Genomic DNA, 20,090 nt, shown 5'->3' with positions numbered 1-20,090 from the left:
CTCATGCCAAATAACTTAGTAGAGTGTTATGTTATTTGTAGCTGGAATGCCACCGAATGGATGATATACTACTATCAAGTCTGACTTGAATATTGTTCACATTGTTGATCGCCCCTTCTGATTTCAAAGACCTTAGAAACAATGCTGCCACTGTGAAATTTTGCAACCCATTCACGATTTTCTTTTTCAAATTGTTGAGTTTATGCCAATATAATTAATGGATGCGTGGCAAGCGAAAAGAAAAATATTTTAAAGAAATCAAAGCACGTGCTCCTAAACTCAGAAACATTGAGAACATTATGACCTAGAACTTCTGATTAGCTGTGTTTTTTTGCTGCAAATGATTGTGGAATTTTAAGGGAAAATTGCACTCAGCACAAATTGGGTTTCTACAAACCTTTATGCTCATTTTAAAATCATTGCACTGAAGGATGATTGAATATTGCTGAAAAGAGGGACATGCTGTTGATGCTGTTTGTCTTGCAATCATTAGGAGAGTTCACAAGAATACCAAAGGTAAAGGGATCAATAACGTAAACTGCATGAGATGAGAGTGTTGATTTGGTTGGCAAGTGGACTCTGGCAGAGTTGCTGCCATGGAGAATGTATCTTGGAATGGCTGCCCCTCCTTTTGTTTAGCTGAGGACAACACAATGTGTGGATATGCTCCTTCTGTCTGCAAGGACTAGGCCCTTGTGTGGACATGTATAGCTTCCAGCATATGTAAATGAGCCACACTGTGAGGCCGACTGATAATTTTAAATTGGTTGTCAGTGTAATTCTTCACACAATCGAGATTGTTAAATAAGAGTTGTTCAATCACGGAATCACATCTCATGGTGGACACTACGGGCGGGATTTTATGACTTCACTCGTCCTGAAATCAGAAAATCCTGCCCGACGTTAACAGACCTTCCCATGCTCTGCCCCCCGCCCACTCTGATTCCCGTGGCAGGCGGAGTGTTAAAATTCCAGCTTATGCTTTTGGGTTTTGCTAGCATAGGCTGGTTCAATACAGTCACTTAGCCTGGTGCAAACAGCAGACGGGGCATGATACCTTTTGCCAGCTATTGGGATGAATGGCCTACATAACTGGCATTATGCTGGCACTGAAATTCACATACCTCATATCACTCATTTGTGGGATAGGCAGAATGGGCAGGATTCTCCAGCTGTGCTCAACTCAAAGCCAGAGAATCCTGCCCGAGGTCAACGGACTTTTACATGGTCTGCCGTGGTGGGTGAGGTGGGAGAATTCTGGCCAACACCTTTTTGGTTTGATGGCAGCATCCTATTCATGGAGAGTACAACTTGTTTTGCTACAGCATTGTTGCAGTGAAAAACAGCTGACTTCACCTGTTGCTCAAATTGCTGAGATACCTTACACTTCCAGGTTAATCTGAGGTAGACTAGACACTTTCCAAACCCAAAGGTGGCAGACTTAGCGCCATTTATGATTTTCTGCAAGGTACAGGGTAGGCATTAGCGCACAGGACATGCTCTATTTCACCACTGAGCATGTACAGTGAGCTAATGGCTCAGGCTGTAACATGAGGTTGCAAGTAGGGTCAATTTTATAGCACATGAGACAGTCAAACCCCCAATGCATATATTGATCATTGAAGATAGGCTTGCTGTAGACAGTAGTAGAGAACCCACTGTCAGATTTGTCAACTAGCATGTCGAAGAAAAGAAGCTCATCTGCTGCTGCTTGCTACTGCAAGGAAATTATGGACCAATACATAGTACACCATTCAATTTCTCAACCTTTAACGCTTAGATATTCCTATCAGGTGTGAATTGTTTTTTAGTTGTTTTTTTAAATTATAATTACTGATTCTTGGAATAAAAATGAAAATATGAAGGTGACAGCCAGATCTACATCAAATCAATGCCCTTTGGCTTCCCCACCATGGCAAAATATGTTTCAGAAATGGAAAATGCTCATTTTTTTAAGGAAAAACACAGGTATATTCACAGCAAAACTTGTAAAATAATTATTTGCTCTAACAGAAAATATTTTGAACTACGTGCTATAATCATGTCAACAGGCCTTTAACTGCATTTTTTTTTTAAGGAATTGCTTCAGTTAAGTAAAAACATTGATGTTTCTATTGTGTTGAATCTGCCTTTAACATGATTAAGCACTGTACATCAGAAAGATTTGCATCTAACTTAGAAAACATTGTAAAACTAAGGCCGGGAAGCTCCTCGGAACAACTCTGAGGAATTTCTAGGCCACACAGCTTCGCAGTAAAAGGAGTAAGCTTACCTGGCATCTGCTTCACTATAGTATTCTCTGGCCACAATGTCTTCAAATAATTCTCCACCAGTCACTCTAATAAGACAAGAAACGTTGCACGCAAGTGATTAGTATTCTTACAGAAAGTAGAGGACACCAGTACACCGTGTAGCTAACGTTACCACATTTTGCCCATTAGCCAAATATGTTAAACCAACAAAACATTCTAAACTCTTAAAATATCTCTTTGTAGTCTACTGTAAATTGACCTTAAAGATGAAACAAAAGTGAGAAAGTATGTTGCAAGTCTCATCTATTTGATATCTATGAGAAACGAGTGATCTTACACATAACAAAATTTACCAAAAGTTCCTATAAATTTATTCTGTTGCACTATTATTTTAGTAAAATTCAAGTTATCCCAGATATGCAATACATAAATCGTATTGGTGGAATGTATTTGCTTTGGTGTAATTTTATGTTTATAATAATTCTGAATGGCTCATTTAATAGCCTGAACTACATTGGCCTATCACTCTGGTGCTTCTCAAGTTGTTTAACTTGAGTGTACACAGTTAGGGTTCTGTAAAATCCCTAGTATAAAGAAGCATTCCAATATCAGCACCAAGACGGGAGTACCAGGATATTTTTTGTCACTGTTAGCTGCTATAGTTATTTTTGACATTATAAAATGCCATGTGCTAGGAAATTAAGGTTTGCAAACTAATCTCTCAAAAAGGCTATAATTAGAAATGTTTTGTTTATCCCTTATATCACACATTAATTGTCAAGGACAGAAAATTCTTCACAAATCTTACAGGAAACAGTTTTTAAGAATTGTTATTCATGCTTGGATAGCTATATTGACAATTTACCTGATTTCTACATGGGTGAGATAGATTTATTACAAAAGTAAAACCTGCCCAGAATAGAAACAAAGTCTGTGATGGCTTGATTTACAATTTGAGAGATAAATAGTCTGAACAAGTAGGAGGAAATCTAATTATGCAAAACTTTAGAACATCTTCTGGAAGGATTAAATACAGGCTGCAGCTACAAAATAGATGAAAAAATATCTTTACAAGACTTTATTTGGAGATGCAGAAGTATAGGAACAAGAGTAGGCCATTCAGCCTATTAAGCCTGCTCCATCATTCAATACAATCATCGCTGATTGAATACTGCTTGTTACCCACACTACCCTCATAACCCTTTACATTTTGTTAATCAAAAATCTATCAATCTCAATTGAAATAAACCCAATGACTGAGCATCTACAGCCTTCTGTGGTGAGAGAATTTCAAAATTTCAGGCCCAGTTTGTACAATCTCTTTTCTTAAGAAGCTCCATCATCTCCAGAACAAGTCTGGTGAACTGTTATTGCACTCCCTCTTTGGCAATAGCATTCTTTGAGGTAAAGGGACCAAAATTGCAACAGTACACCAGGTGCGCTCTAACCAAGTTTCTACACAATTTGAAGCAAGACTTCACTATTCTGACCTCAAATCCTCTTTTAATAAAGACTAGCATTCTATTAGCCTTCCTAGCTCTAAGGATAAAATCTAGCATTACCATGCATCTAGAAAGACCAAATTATTGCTCTGAATGAATTGTCAAGAAGAACATATAAACTAATCTTAGTAATTTATAATATACCAAACCAAAAAATAATTACTTGGAATACTGATGAACTGAGCTAATGGAAAATAAAGAAAATAAGAGCAGAAGTTCTAGAAACATCAGACAAGTGAACACCTGTTGAAAGAACATATACATCAATGTTTCAGGTCTGGGGAAATCATTCTGAACAGCCCGTGCACAAAAAAATTAGCCTGTGTAATCTCGTCACAACGATGTTTTCTGTTTGGATGTCCAATTTCCCATCTCCTGCATTATTTTGCTCTTTTTTACTGCTTCAAAGGCAAGAGGACAATACAATGGCAGATAAAGACAGCAGAAAAGGGATCCAAAGTTGTGTTTTTTTTAAGCTGTGCATGTAGTAACTGAATACAGGTAAATACATCAAGGATCAAGTTCAAAATATTATAGAAGGCCGGAGATGGGTGATGTAAAATTAATTCCTTAAAAGTGAAGATGGGAGAAAAGAGTTTAGATACATGGGCTCAGAAGTTCACCGAGTTTGGTACTACACAGCCTTTTGAAATGGAGGATAGGATCTGTGATTTCTGTCTTTATTTTCATTCTGACAGTTTTCACCAGCATGGAATAAGGCTACAAACCCCTCAGTGTACAACAGCCCTTGCCAGCTCCGTTGTAGGAGTGGGGGGTTTTAAGCCACTGTCTCCACCCTTCCCCTGCCAATTGTACTGGGATGGAGTCCCTTCAGTGACAGGAGGCATGAACCACAGGGGAACCCCAATTTTAAGTAGGGAATTCCTTAATTGACAGGCTTTGATATACAAAAAATGGTGTTCTTTCAGTTTCAATCATTAGATCCTGTATTGTAAATGGATACGTCTTTACTACAATGATTGATTACAGAATAAAGCTAAGTTGACCATTACATTCATCAGCATTGTGCAAGTGCCCAGATGCTTAGGAGTACTTTTCCCATTGGATTCATTTTCACAAGTGCTCTGATGCATTAAAAGCTGAAGAAAACATTGCTTGGGATCTCATGTAATATTCTGAGGCAATCTAAATTCCTAAAGTCATTTAAAAATGGAAAAAATCTTCAGTAGCTTTTACTTAAAAAAAAAAAATCCCCCACCTGTTTCTGGATGAAATTTGTTGATAAGACATCCAGTGCAGCTCAGAAAAAAGGCAGTTGGTTTTTCAGTTTTGATGGACTCCATTGTTCACATTTTGTGAAGTTTATATCACAGCTGAGCCTACTAGGAATGCTTGGCTGACTTTCAAAAGGTCCAGAATCACCAATCTCAGGAGGAGGGTTTTAATCAACATTTCGGTTGACAGTTTTAATTGGCTTTTTTTGATTAGGTTAGTTAAATAGATATTTGTTCATACATACGACAGATTGATTACTTGAGGGAGGTTTAATTCTTTTTGGATGGCTTTTTTTCTGAAGGAGGGGCTTGTTCCCATCAAATCAAATTACATCGTTAGATATTTATTTTTTATGCCCATTTCAAAGACATAGCTCCTAAGATCTGCTAAAAGTAGATCCCGAGGGAGTGGCTAGAGGACAGGCGGGATGTCAAGTGAATATGCGCCATGAGGGAACATGGAAGGTGGGTGGGGGTGATATGAATGCTAGACATTAAAACCGGCGTGACACCCCAGTAAACAGATGCAGATAGCCAAGCTTACTGGCCTTGCCATCTACGCCCCTCTGTTGCCACCTTGGATCTGCCTCCCGAGGTGATGGGGCCCTATTCTATTATACCTTCTTCACCCCAGAAAGATAGTATGACAGCAGTTGGGGACCTTTTTAAAAGGACATGGGTCTATCAGGTTGTGAAGTTTCCAATTTGATCTTCCTACTTCTACAAAAATCCAGCCCATTAATTTCAATTAAGCAAACTAGAACAGAAGTAGAGATTGGTAAAGCAAGTTTTATGAAGAAGCATGAGAAATTAAATACCTACATGGAATACATCCATGGACCAGACTGTACACAGTACTATTCTCAAGGGGGTGAGCAAGGAAATAAGATACAGAATTCACCGAGTAGAATTGCCAGACCTGACGGTTTCAGCAACACTTAAACACTGAAGGCATTAACTCAAGAATTAGACCAGATATTCTACTAGCACTGGAGAAATGCAGCAAAGCATTTTATGGGTTCTCAATGTCCAGCTAAGCAAGCTGGCAATGTGAAGGAAAACACAGTAAGAAGTCTGACAACACCAGGTTTAAGTCCAACCGATTTATTTGATAGTAAACTCACAAGCTTTCGAGGTTCCTCTCTTCATCAGGTGAATGGAGAATTCTGGCCTCAGACAGAGCATATAACAGCACAGACAGTTTACAGATTACTGATTAGAATGCGAATCTTTACGCCTAACCTGCTATTCAAGTCTTAAAGTAGCTAACAATCTGAGGGGAAGGAGCACTGAGCATAGGTTAAAGAGATGTGTATTGTCTCCAGACAGTACAGTAAGGGAGGTTTGACAAACCCAGGCAAGTCATGGAGATTACAAATAGTGCAACATGAACCCAAAATCCCTGTTGAGACTGTCCTCATGTGTGCAGAACTTGCCTATCAGTCTCTGCTCAGCAACTCTGCGCTGTCGTGTATCGTGAAGGCCGCCTTGGAGAATGCCTACTCGAAGTTCACAGGCATTCGGCCTCTGATCACTGAAGTGTTCACCAACAGGAAGGGAACAGTCTTGCCTGGTGATTGTCGAGTGATGTTCATTCATCCGTTGTCATAGCGTCTGCATGGTCTCCCCAGTGTACCATGCCTTGGGACATCCTTTCTTGCAACATATTAGGTAGACAACGTTGGTCGAGTTGCAAGAGTATGTACCGTGTACCTGGTGGATGGTATTCTCACGTGTGATGATGTCATCCATGTCGATGATCCGGCATGTCTTGCAAAGGTTGCTGTGGCAGGGTTGTGTGGTATTGTGGTCACTGTTCTCCTGAAGGCAGGGGGTAGTTTGCTGCGAACAATGGTCTGTTTGAGGTTGCGTGGTTGTCTGAAGGCAAGAAGTGGGGGTGTGGGGATGGCCCTGGCAAGATGTTTGTCTTCATCAATGCTATGTTGAAGACTCCAGAGAAGATGTCATAGTTTCTCCGCTCTGGGGAAGTACTGGACTACGAAGGGTACTCTGTCCACCGTGTCCCTTGTTTGTCTTCTGAGGAGGTCAGTGCGGTTTTTCGCTGTGGCGCATCGGAACTGTCGATCGATGAGTCGAGCGCCATATCCTGTTCTTATGAGGGCGTCTTTCAGTGTCTGGAGGTGTCTGTCACGATCCTCCTCATCTGGGCAAGTCCTGTGTATACGGAGGGCTTGTCCATAGGGGATGGCTTCTTTAACGTGTTTAGGATGGCAGCTGGAGAAGTGGAGCATTGTGAGGTTGTCTGTGGGCTTGCGGCACAGTGAGGTGCTGAGGTGACCGTCCTTGATGGAGATGTTTATGTCCAAGAACGCAACCGATTCTGGAGAATAGTCCATGGTGAGTCTGATGGTGGGGTGGAACTTGTTGATATCATCATATAGTTGTTTCAGTGATTGTTCACCACGAGTCCAAAGGAAGAGAATGTCATTGATGTATCTAGTGTATAGCATCGGTTGAAGATCCTGTGCAGTGACGAAGTCTTGTTCGAACCTGTGCATGAAGATGCTGGCATATTGAGGTGCGAATTTGGTCCCCATGGCTGTTCTGTGTGTCTGGATGAAAAACTGGTTGTTGAAGGTGAAGACGTTGTGGTCCAGGATAAAGCGGATGAGTTGTAAAATTGCATCTGGAAACTGGCAGTTGTCAACATTGAGTACTGAGGCAGTCGCAGCAATGCCATCGTCATGGGGGATGTTGGTGTAGAGCGCCAAGACATCCATTGTGACGAGGAGTGTCCCTGGTTCAACTGCTCCATGTGTGCTGAGTTTCCGTAGGAAGTCCGTAGTGTCACAACAAAAGCTGGGGGTTCATTGTACAATGGGTTTTAGGATGCCCTCAACATAGCCGGAGAGGTTCTCACACAGGGTGTGAAGGAAAACTAGCATTGAGCTACAAGCAATAAATGATGGCTCACTGTAATTCTTCTGAGATGACTAGATTGCTAGAAGATAGCAGAGAAGGAGGCCAGTAACTTACAAGAGGTTCATCACAGCTACCTTGCTTTTGTCTTCTATGGGTGGGACTTTCCATGGCATCTGGATGACCTGCTGATGCAATCTCCTGCCAACTGTTCCCTAGCAGTGGAGAGTGCAAACAATGGGGAACCATTGACAACGCTGGATATCCTGCCACCAGCCCATAGCAGGCTGCCTCCACAAAACACACAGGAGGGGGGCCTCTATTTATAAAGCCAAGGATCCAGCATCTTCTTTTAAAAAAAAGCTTCATCAATTTATCTCTTTCTACATTATTACAAACAAAGCTGAAGGGTAGGCAGAGAGGTTGAACAGAGAACTTCAATGGAATTTGTTGCTGCTTCAGTTTGCCCAATGCTAACTGTGCATTAGAATTGGACCATGTGATATTGCACCATTTCCTGTGAAGGCATTCATATTAACATAAACATATATTTAAAATATTTAACATAATAACAAGTTCTCTGTCACAGCATCCTCCTTCCCTTAAATAACAGTCCTATCTGGTACAATATACATTCTATAAAAGTTCCATATTCAAAGGAAATATGATGACCATATCCTTATTCCCAGAAAACATTCAAGAACTGCAACTTATAGAGTATTATTTTTCAAGGTATTGTCTAGTTTTGGAACTATACAGCTGACTCAACTACATCTTGTGTCAACAACATATAAGTGCGTGCTCAAATTGTCTGTCCTCTCCTTCTAAGGATTGTGTTTGGAACGACTGTTCTCAATTGTCAGTGTGTTGCTTGTTGCCTCTTTGTCTGCACAACGTACCTGGGTACAGGTAGTTGATGCTCATTAGTCACTTTGTATACGGCTAGCAGAGTCCCCTGTGGTGAGATCGCTTCCTTCACACAGTATTACGCCATTTGGTGTTGTCATCTCATACCAGTGTGGTTCTTTGCACATCTTGGATATCTTTGCTGGAGCTGTTGCAAATATCACTGGAAAGAAATCAAGGTCTACTGGGATCCACGTCTGTCCTTGCTGGCACGATACCTCCTCATCTTCTGGCTAATATATATTGGCAGTTGTTCTGCACCAGTATGACTGTCAGGTGTATCTTTCATCTTATTTTGTTTCTGATGTAACCAGTTTGTGATCAAAGATGAATTGGTGAGATGATAGTATATGGAAATGATTTGAATTATTATTTTCACTGTATATTAATACATGTGACAAGTATTGTTTCTTGCACATTATACAGACAAAGCGTACCGTTCATAGAGAAGGAAAGGAGAGAGTGCAGAATGTAGTGCCACAGTCAAAGCTAGGGTGTAGAGAAAGATCAACACAATGTGAGGCAGGTTATTCAAAAGTCTGATAGCAGCAGGGAAGAAACTGTTCTTGAGTCAAAGAACAAAGAACAACACAGCACGGGGAACAGGCCCTTCGGCCCTACAAGCCCGCGCCGCTCATTTTAACACTCAGTGAGTGCTTCATTCCAATCCATCTTCTACCTGTGACTTTTGTCTACATCTCGTGGACTCCACAATAAAGGGCTGCAAATTTAGGGAATTACATGTGCGTCAGATTAAGGGAGATCCGCACTACCGGTTTTGCAGGAGTAACTATGGCTCTGAATTGGTTGGTATGTGACCTCAGAATTTTGTATCTTTTTCCCGATGGAAGGCGGCGGAAGAGAGAATGTTCAGGGTGCATGGGGTCGTTGATTATGCTAGCTGCTTTTCCGAAACAAGGGGAAATGTAGACAGAGTCAATGGATGGAGGCAGGTTTGATGGCTGGGCTTCATTCATGATCCTTAGTAGTTTCTTGCAGTCTTGGACAGAGCAGGGGCCATACCAAGCAAACCATACAATCAGAAAGAATGCTTTCTATGGTGCATCTGTAGAAGTTCATGAGAGTTGAAGCAGACATGCCAAATTTCCTTAGTCTCCTGAGTAAATAGAGGTGTTGGAGGGCTTTCTTAACTGTATTGTTAGAGGGGTCAGGACAGGTTGATGGCAATCTGGACACCTAAAGACATGAAGCTCTCCACCATTCTACTTTGTCCCCATTGATGCAGACAGGGGCATGCCCGCCACTACACTTCCAGAAGTAAATAATTATTTCCTTTATTTTGTTGACATTGAAGGAGAGATTATTGTTGCCGCACCAGTTCACCAGATTCTCTATCTCATTCCTGTACTGTGACTCGTCATTGTTTGAGATTCAACCTGCAACGGTGGAATCATCAGCAAACTTGAAAATAGAGTTGGAGGGAATTTGTCCATACAGTCAGAAGTGTATAAGAAGTATAGTAAGGGGCTGAGAATGCAGCCTTGTGGAGTACCGGTGTTGAGGATGATTGTGGAGAAGGTATTCTTGCCTATCCTTACTGACTGCAGTGTGTGGGTTAGGAACTCGAAGATCCAGTTGCAGAAGGAGGAGCTAAGCCCAAAGCCTTAAAGTTTGGAGATGAGTATAATAGGAATAATAGTGATGAAGGCTGAGCTGTAGTCTATGAATAGGAGTATGACATAGGTGTCTTTGTTATCTAGGTGTTCCAGGGTTGAGTGCAGGGCCAGGGAGGTGACGTCTGCTGTGGACCTGTTGCAACAATAGGCGAACAGTAGTGGATCCAGACAGCCTGGCAGGCAGGACTTGACTGGTGTCATGACTAACTTTTCAAAGTACTTCATAACGATGAGTGTCAGAGCCACCGAATGATAGTCATTAACGTGGTTCTCACAGGTCAACCAAACAGAATTGCAGCAGGTGATGGCAATCTAACTTTATCAGTACTTCTTTCATCATCACCCCATTTTCTTCGTCATTTGTGGCATTTTCAGTGACATTCAGTCTTTCGGAGACAAAGACAACTTTTTTGAAAGGACTTAATCGGGCAGGACAACTTGGAACTTCCTTCATGTTTTGTTCACCAATAGCAACTGCATTCCTTGAGCTAGGTGAAGGTTCAAGTGCCTCTATTAGTGCAGATTTTGTATTTGTTTGCAATGTTGCTGAAGTCTAATTGCAATGTGTGAAGCTGCAAGAATGCAAATTGATATCTTGCCTGGTTGACATGGAGCCCCAACATCTTCCTTTCACCCTCCCAAGGACTGTTGCTAGTGCCCCATTGTAATGTCTGAATTTTGTTAGGGGTTGTGGGTTTTAACAGAAAAAATAACTGACATAGTTTGCACACGCAGATTCAAAGAGACACACAACAGGTTTTAGTGAAGAGTTGCTCTCTGCTCTTCCAAGTACAAAACTGAAAGTAAATCAGCAACCTGAAGACACACCCTGATGACATCATCAAATCATGTAGTCGGCTGTTAAAGTAAACTTACAACCCCTTTAAATATACAGCACCCATAAATCACAACCCTTCCTTTCCCACTACTGATGCGTAACTCAGCTGATAATCCAAAGATGGTTACCTCGCAGCTGGACATCATTCCTGGTTCTACCTGTTTTATTGGTTCCCACATGGACTACAGCAACTGGATCTTTCCCCTTCCATTCCAGGTTCATCTCCAGCCACAAGGAGATGTCCTTACCCCTAGCAACAGGCAGGCAATACAACCTCCTGAACTTCTGATTATTATAGAGAAAACAGTTGTCATCCCCCTGAATAGAATGGACCCTACAGATACCAGAACTTTTTTTATTCTTGCTCCTCTCCATTTCATGCATCCATGGTGCTATGGTCAGTTTGCTCATCTACCCTGCAGTCGTTGCTATCAACCACACAGATAACAACTACCTTGTATCTGTTGGTCAAAGTCAAGGGCTGAGGCTCTCTTCCACCGCTATATGTTGGATTGTGTCTGACCTACAGTCACACCCTCATGTCCCTGACCACTGATCAGCTGCCAAGTTCACCTTAACCCAAGTGGTGTGATTGCCTGCTGGAACTCGGGTAACTCTACTCCTCTCAGATGTCCTTAATGTCTGTAACTTAAGACTCTAACTCAACAACTTGAGCTAAAGGTGTTCAAGCAGTGAACACTTACCACAGATCTGGTTTTCCAGGACTGCAGAGTACTCCACAGATTCCCATTACATGCAGTCATATTACATCGCCATTGCTACCATGCCCATCTAATGTTAAGTTATTTAACTAGCCAATTAGTTAAGGAAATAGCAAGATACTGTCTCCTCATTTAGAGAGGAAAGGAGAGCACTCACTTTTTCCAAGTATCCCACCTTAACAGATGCCAATCTTCAGTAAATTTGATTCATTTGAAGCAACATCAATAAACAGCTGGGAGCACTGGATATTGCAGTCTATGGGCCCTGACAACATCCTGGCAATTATACTGAAGACTCGTGCTCCAGAATCAACTACGTCCCAAGCTAAGCTGTCCTACTGCAGCTGCAACACTCGAATCGATCTGAAAATGTGGAAAATTGCCCAGGTACTTTCCAGTTCACAAAAAGCAGGAGAAATTCAACCCAGTGGATTACTGCCCTATCAGTATACCCCAAATCATCAGTAAAGTGATGGACAGTGTCATCAGCGGTGCTATTAAGCAGAACTTGCTCATTGATGCCTTGTATGAGTTCTACCAGGGCCACCCAACTACAGATCACAGTACTGCCTTGACCCAAACATGGACAAAAGAGCTGAACTCCAGGGGCGAGGCAAGTTAAAAGTGGCTGCCTTTCACATCAAGGCAGCATGTGACTGTGTGGTATCAAGGTGCCCGAGCAAAATTGAAGTCAAATGAGAATCAGGGAGAAACTCTCCACTGGCTGAAGTCATACCTAGCACAAAAAAATGGCTGTGGCTGTTGCAGACCAATGTTCTCAGCCCCAAGACACTACACAAGAACATAAGAAATAGGAGCAGGAGTAGGCCATCCAGCCCCTCGAGCCTGCCCAGCCATTCAGTAAGATCATGGCTGATCTGAAGTGGATCAGTTCCACTTACCCGCCTGCTCCCCATAACCCTTAATTCCCTCATCGATCAGAAATCTATCTACCCGTGACTTAAACATACTTAACGAGGTAGCCTCCACCAGTTCAGTGGGCAGAGAATTCCAGAGATTCACTACCCTCTGAGAGAAGAAGTTCCTCCTCAGCTCTATTCTAAACTGCACCCCCCCCCCTTTATTTTGAGGCTGTGCCCTCTAGTTCTGGTTTCCTTTCTAAGTGGAAAGAATCTCTCTACCTCTACCCTATCTAGCACCTTCATTATCTTATATGTCTCTATAAGATCCCCCCTCAGCCTTCTGAACTCCAATGAGTGCAGGCGAGTACACTACTGCAGTAGTTCCTCTGTGTAGTGTCTTCAGCCCAACCATCTTCAATTGCTCCATCAATGGATCTTCCCTCCATCATAAGAATGGAAGTGCTACTGTTCACTGATGATTGCATAATGTTTAGCACCATTTACAACCCTCAGAAGCTGAAACAGTCCCTGCTCACATGCAGCAAGACTTGGACATCATTAAGGCTTGGGTTGATAAGTGCCGAATAACATTAGTTAACATTAATAACATTTATTTGGAAATAAATGGACGTATTAGTGAGAGGCAACGTAGTTTTGTAAAGGGGAGGTCATGTCTTATTAACTTGATTGAGTTTTTCGAGGAAGTGGCGAAGATGATTGATGAGGGTAGAGCAGTGGATGTTGTCTACATGGACTTCAGTGAGGCTTTTGACAAGATCACTCATGGCAGACTGGTACAGAAGATAAAGTCACATGGGATCAGAAGTGAGCTGGCAAGATGGATACAGGATTGGCTTAGTCAAAGAAGACAGAGTAGCAAGTGGAAAGGTGCATTTCTGAATGGAGGGCTGTGGCTAGTGGCGTTCCTCAGGGATCAGTGCTGGGACCTTTGCTGTTTGTAATATATATAAATAAATATATATATATATATCTAAATGATTTGGAGGAAAATGTAACTGGTTTGATTAGTAAGTTTGCAGATGACACAAAAGGTTGGTGGATTTGTGGATAGCAATGAGGACTGTCAGAGGAAACAGCAGGATACAGATCGGTTGGAGATTTGAGCGGAGAGATGGCAGATGGAGTTTAATCTGGACAAATGTGAGGTAATGCACTTTGGAAGGTCTAATAAAGAAATACACAATAAATGGCAGAACTCCTAAGAGTACTGATAGACAAAGGAATCTAAGTGTACAGGTACACAGGTCACTAAAGGTGGCAACGCAGCTGGAGAAAATAGTCAGGAAGGCATATGGCATGCTTGCTTTCATCAGCTGGGGCACTGAGTTTAAAAATTAGCAAGTCATGCTGCAGTTTTATAGAACCTTAGTTAGGCCATACTTAGAATATAGTGTTCAATTTTGGTTGCCATGCTACCAGAAGGATGTAGAGACTTTGGAGAGGATACAGAAAAGATTTATCAGGATGTTGCCTGGCACGAAGCACATTACCTATGAGGAGAGGTTGGAGAAACTTGGTTTGTTCTCACTGGAATGACGGAGGTTGAGGGACGACCTGATAGATGTCTACAAGATTATGAGGCGTATGGACAGAGTGGATAATCAGAAGCTTTCTTGCAGGGTGAAAGAGTCAATTACTAGGGGGTATAGGTTTAATGTGCGAGGGGCAAGGTTTAAAGGAGATGTATGAGGCAATTTTTTTTTTACACAATAGGTGCCTGGAACTCACTGCTGGGGGAGGTAGCGGAAGCAGGTACAATAGTGACTTTTAAAGGACGTCTGGGTAAATACATGAATAGGATGGGAGTTGAGGGATATGGTCCCCTAAAGGATAGGGGGCTTTTAGTTCAGTAGGGCAACATGGTCAGTGCAGGCTTGGAGGACTGAAGGGCCTGTTCTTGTGCTGTAATTTCCTTCGTTCTTTGGTGCAAATGTCAGGCAAAGAACATTTCCATCAAGACAGAATTAAACTCTCTCCCCTGAATGTTCACTGGCATTATCATCGTGAATCCCCCACTGTTAACAGCCTGGGACTTGCCATTCATCAAAAATATAACTGCACCAACCAGATTAATACTGTGGTGACGAGAGCAGGTCAGAAGCTGGGAAGTTGACAGTGAGTAACTCAGCTCATGATTCCCCCAAATTCTGCCCACAATCTACATGGCAAAAGGAGTGTGATGGAATAAGCTCTTGTTTCTTGGAATGAGTGCCGCTTCAACAAAGCTCAAGAAACTTGACAATATGCAAGACAAAACAGCCTACTTGATGGGCACCCCATTCACCATCTTATACACCCACTCTCTCCACCACAGGCACAGAATGGCAGCAGTGCTCCTTATTAACCTGATGAAGGAGCAGCCCTCCAAAAGCTTGTGATTCAAAATAAACCTGTTGGACTTTAACCTGATGTTGTGAGACTTCTTATTATGCCCTCCCCAGTCCAATGCCAGCATCTCCACCTCTTTATGAGCTGAACACATTTGAAGACCACAAACCACATTTATACATTATAACATATTGTCTGCAGAAATGTAGTGGTGTGGTAAAAATTTCCAAGCTCCTGCTCATTTCAACAGGATCTCTTCCCCAACCACTTCTTTACACCAACATGAATCTTTCAATGTTCTTTTAAAGAAGAACTCTTCATTCAACTTTCTGAGCATAATCGGATGGGCTTCCAGGAGGAGGATAGCCTGTGGTGATACTTTGGTTTTTAATTCTCCACAATACTGGGTTCCTCAAACAGGGATCCATCCTCACCAGCACTCTGCTTGGTGATTAACCAAAAAATAGTCAATTTCTTCTACCTGGCATAGCAGCACCTTTCAGTCTTCCGCCCCCCGCTCCCTTGCTGACAGGCACAGAGCATGACCAGCTGCTTCTGTCAACGTGTTCAAATTTATACCTTACTTTGAGTACATTTTAATTTGTGTTTCTGTCTCTGTAATAAACAGGTCACATTGGTTTGTCTCGGGGCAGATTTAGTAGGAAATCCTATCGCTCTCTCCAAAATTTAACCTTGAATTAAAGGAGAAAGTTGAAAACATAAACTGTTTTAATGTTCATAACGGCAATTAAATCGTGATTTGAAAAGTCCAGTGGCAATTTATATAATTGATGCCATTTTAATTGGATTGAGGATAGAATATACGCAGGAAAATATCTTCTATCCATATCGATGTTTCTAATCTCTGCTAGGTGAGCTGACTCATAGCAAGGAAAGAAATAATAATTTCTCAACATAATTAAACTGGGTGTATTAAAATAAAAAGGTGAATATGGAGCAGCTCATCAGTTTTATTAATTCAGTGTTAGCCGCAGACAATTTTCATATACTTGTCTTCAATTAACGGCGATTCAACAAACTAGGTTTCTTGCAACATCAATAACTTAACCTTGCGCAATTAAGAGAGTACCTCAATACAACAAACATATATTTTACATAGAAGACATTCATCCAGTTAATTAAGATCCATAAATATTCAACGAATAGCTAGACCTCATCACCCATGCAGTGAGAAGAAACAGCAAGCTCTGTTGCTGCAAACAAGACTGATTATGTCGCAGGCATACGAATCAATGAGAGCTCCATCAATTATATCCCTTGCTGCAGCCAAGGAAACTGTTTTGAGGGTTGTTAAAATCTGTGGTGTTGGAGGCAATATGAACACTCACCAATAACCAATGCCCAAGCAGCTAGGGTGTGAACCAGGTTTCAAAACAGATTGATGACTGATGCAAGAGGTGGATTGAACAGAGCCTTGGCATTCCTCTCTTCTTCCTCTTCCCTCATCTTGTCCAGGGCATGCCAACTATCAATAACAGGGCTTTTCATGGGTGGATTTATACGAAAGTCCTCCCAAGAATTCACTGTGACTTTTGCACTGAGCTGGACGTGGTGCTAAGAAGCTAAGCTGTGATTTTGCAGTTACATCTTACATGTTAGATAAATTGAAATGTGGTGATTACATAGGTCATTCCTTGCAATCCTAAGGGCACTGGCTTACAAATTGTGTCCGTCTGGGTTTAAAAAGAATCCTTCATAGAACTAAAAACATGAGTCGATGAAATCTATTCTGTAATGTCAACAGTTTTGCACCAAATAATCAATCTGCAAAATCGTTTATAGTTGCATGACTTTGAGCTCGATGTAACCACTAGCTGCAGTTAGATGACTTTAAGAATTTCTCATTTACAGTTATGTTCCATTTGGTAATATTAAAGTGAGCACTGATGCGGAAAGAAAGAATAATGGACAAAGGAATGGCATTCATCTCAGAAGGTTAGCAGTGTCCTTTGGGAAGACAGTTGTGTTCCGATAAGACAGGTTTTTTTAATAAAGCTATGAGAGTGGCTTGGAAAAAGATGTTCCTTTGGACCATTTGTCACACTTATATTTTGTTGGATATATAATAGCCTACACTTTTGCCAACTTTAATTCGAGCCCATCTCTGATGGGGCAGGATTCCAGCCCTCGATAAACATGCCCCCGACCCTGGTCACATTTATGACCCCAAAGTCATTTATACACAGGAAACAGACTTGCGAGCCATGGCCAGGAAGTCACATCAGACTGGGGGAAGAACACTTCTTTGGCAAGACCCGTGCTGGCTGCTGAGGTCAGGAGATGGCTGGCAAGGTACTGAAATAAATTATATTTTCCCCCTGGAAAATGGAGCCTTATATTGGTCTGAAAATGCTAGCACAGGTCTCTCTGTCAGATTTGAAAACCTAACTTCTGTACCTGCTCTGTATTAAGCATTCAGAATAATTAAATGCAGGAACCACAATAATAACCACAAGTCATTCATCTGCATCAATTTATAACCACCTGCAGCATGTCAGGAGAGATTTATTCTGGACTGCTGGAACACACTCTTGGATAATAGGAAAGTTTAGGACATGGCAGAGAATTATTCTCAGCTAGATTGTGTCTCTACCTGTGGGTGAAACCATGATCAAGCAGGTCCCAGAGTTAGCACACTGCACTTGGGGTGTGCTGATGCCTGCGAGGGTGGTTTCCCAGGCTAGAGAAAAGGATTAGGGTAACTAATGAGGTTAAACCGAGGCTTTATCTGACGCAACTTTTCAAGACATATCGGCCTTTTGGTTAAGATGAATCATCAGATCAAGCCCAGAAGTGGGTGCAATGCCTCATCCTGTCAGCTTGGATTTAGTTTGTCCCTCAAGTGGAGACCATGAATTGAATTTAATTTGAATTGGGTTTTTCGGTTCAATAAAAAGTACCTGTTCCAAAATTTGTGTTAGGATTGAAAGCGACAATTGGTTAATCCTGGTGCTGGGGAAAAACTCCCATTTGAAAATGTAATTTGCAGTTATGTTGGTAAAATCCAGAATGTATATTACAAATTGCACAATTCTTCATACAAATTTGGAGTGAAGATTTTATTTTAGTTATACCGCTAGCAGTTAAAACTGTCAATGAATTTACAATGTGGATTTTGCAATTCAGCCCGGGATGTAAAAGGTTAATTCTTTCAGGGAGCTTCATCCACCATTCCATATCTTTTTCGATAATGCTAATCCTCCTGATGAAGATCTGAGATACAAGATCCAACGTCCTTCAGACACTAACCTTCAGGCACTGAAGGCATCCAAAAACATGGAGAAGAATTCATTATCTGCCTTCCAAAAAACAGGGCACTCTATAAACTTGTCATGGGAATAACTGAAATCTTCACAACGTGCAAGCACACTGCAACGTTGAAATCAGTAGATTGAGCAACTTGAGCTGGACACAACCTATTTGCGAGAACACTGATAAGGGCTGTAAAAGACTACTCAACCATAAAATACAACTGCCTTCAGGTTGTTAAAATAAGCACTTCACTCTGTTAAAGCTGCAATTTAATTACGAGTTATTGTGGCCGCATACTATTGAAATTTGTGTTTGATTTCCATTCAGGTCAAACCTTGTAATACTGTTTCGGGGACAGGTCTGACACAAAGCCTCACTCTAATAATGGGTGATTGAAGTTCCTGTCCAAATACTGAATTTTAAAGGAGTGGCTAGGGAGCAAATCAACAACAACTGGTAATTATTTGTCAATTTTAACATAGTAAATATCCCAAGGTGTGACGTGTATTATGAAGCAAAATCTGACATCAAGGCACTTAAGGAAATGTTAAGCCAGGTGTCTTGGTCAAAAGAGAAATTTAAGGAATGTCTTAAAAGTTGAAAGGAGAAGAAGGGCAAAGAGTTTTAGGAAGGAAATTCCAGATCTTGAAGTCTTAAAGCCACGGCCTCCAATAGTGGAGTGGCTAAAATCAGACATGAAATCATTGCAGACCAGTGAGCACAGTGACGAACAGTGAATGGGACTTGGCACAAGTATGTAACACAGATGAAGTTTATGAAGGGTACATGGGAAGCCAGTGCCTTGGAATAAAAACTGGAGATGCTGGAAATACTCAGCATCTGTGGAGAGTTAAGGTTTCAGGCTGTGACCTTTCAGTCATTAACAACGAGCTAACATGATAGCCAGCAAGGGAAGTTGGCTGATCAGCAGATCAGTGAAAATAGGTTTGAGGGAACAGAAAGCGGTTTCGTGCGCAAGATGGGGTGGGGGGGGGGGGGGGGGTGCGGGGAATGAGGGAGCTCAGGGAGAACATAGAAGAAGTTGTGAGTTCAGGTCTTGGACAGGAGAGACCAGAGAGGAAATTTGATTCAGTGGGCTAGGGAAGAACATAAGAAATAAGAGGAGTAGACCACTTGTCCCTTCAACCTGCCTTGCAAATCAATGCAATGGATGATCTTTTGCCGCAACTCCTTTTCAGTCCATTTGTCAAAGATAACAACAACACTTTGGAGTGGACAATCCATAAGATTTTCAGTCTTAAGAATGAAGGGATGTCTCTCGTTTCTGTCTTAAATCATTTCGCCGTTTTGCTATGACAGTGTTCGTACTATATGTTGTAGATTTCCCAGTCAGGGGAAACAACCTCACAGTGACTAAATTGACAAACTCCTTCAGAACCTTGTACTATCCATAAGATCATCACTCATTCTTCTAAACCTCAATGAGTATAGGCCGACTCCACTCAGCCTACCATCATAGGATACATCTCTCTTCAGGAACTAACTTAGAGAACTTTTGCTGCATGGCATCAATGCAGCATGCCTTCCCTAAATACAGAGAACAAATTGCACACAGTACTCCAGGTGTGGCCTCACCACAGCCCTACTGAATTGTAGCAAGAGTACATACAGG

The 20,090-nt window shown here is 41.6% G+C and overlaps 1 protein-coding gene across 26 annotated transcripts in view; it reads right to left on the bottom strand.

The window, feature by feature from the left end:
* The window catches only part of LOC145344414 (calcium/calmodulin-dependent protein kinase type II delta chain), a 323,172-nt gene that overhangs the window by 128,519 nt on the left and 174,563 nt on the right, over positions 1-20,090 (bottom strand). For all 26 annotated transcript variants that reach the window (XM_080191547.1, XM_080191627.1, XM_080191583.1 and 23 more), the window contains exon 5: positions 2,273-2,338. In XM_080191547.1, coding sequence (XP_080047673.1) covers positions 2,273-2,338 — 66 coding nt within the window. The remainder of the gene's footprint in view (positions 1-2,272; positions 2,339-20,090) is intronic.

The sequence above is a fragment of the Carcharhinus amblyrhynchos genome, chromosome 1, assembly GCF_965287045.1.
Source record: "Carcharhinus amblyrhynchos chromosome 1, sCarAmb.v2.hapA, whole genome shotgun sequence".
In the NCBI taxonomy this organism is placed as follows: domain Eukaryota; kingdom Metazoa; phylum Chordata; class Chondrichthyes; order Carcharhiniformes; family Carcharhinidae; genus Carcharhinus; species Carcharhinus amblyrhynchos.
This window is presented reverse-complemented; position numbering and strand designations above follow the sequence as displayed.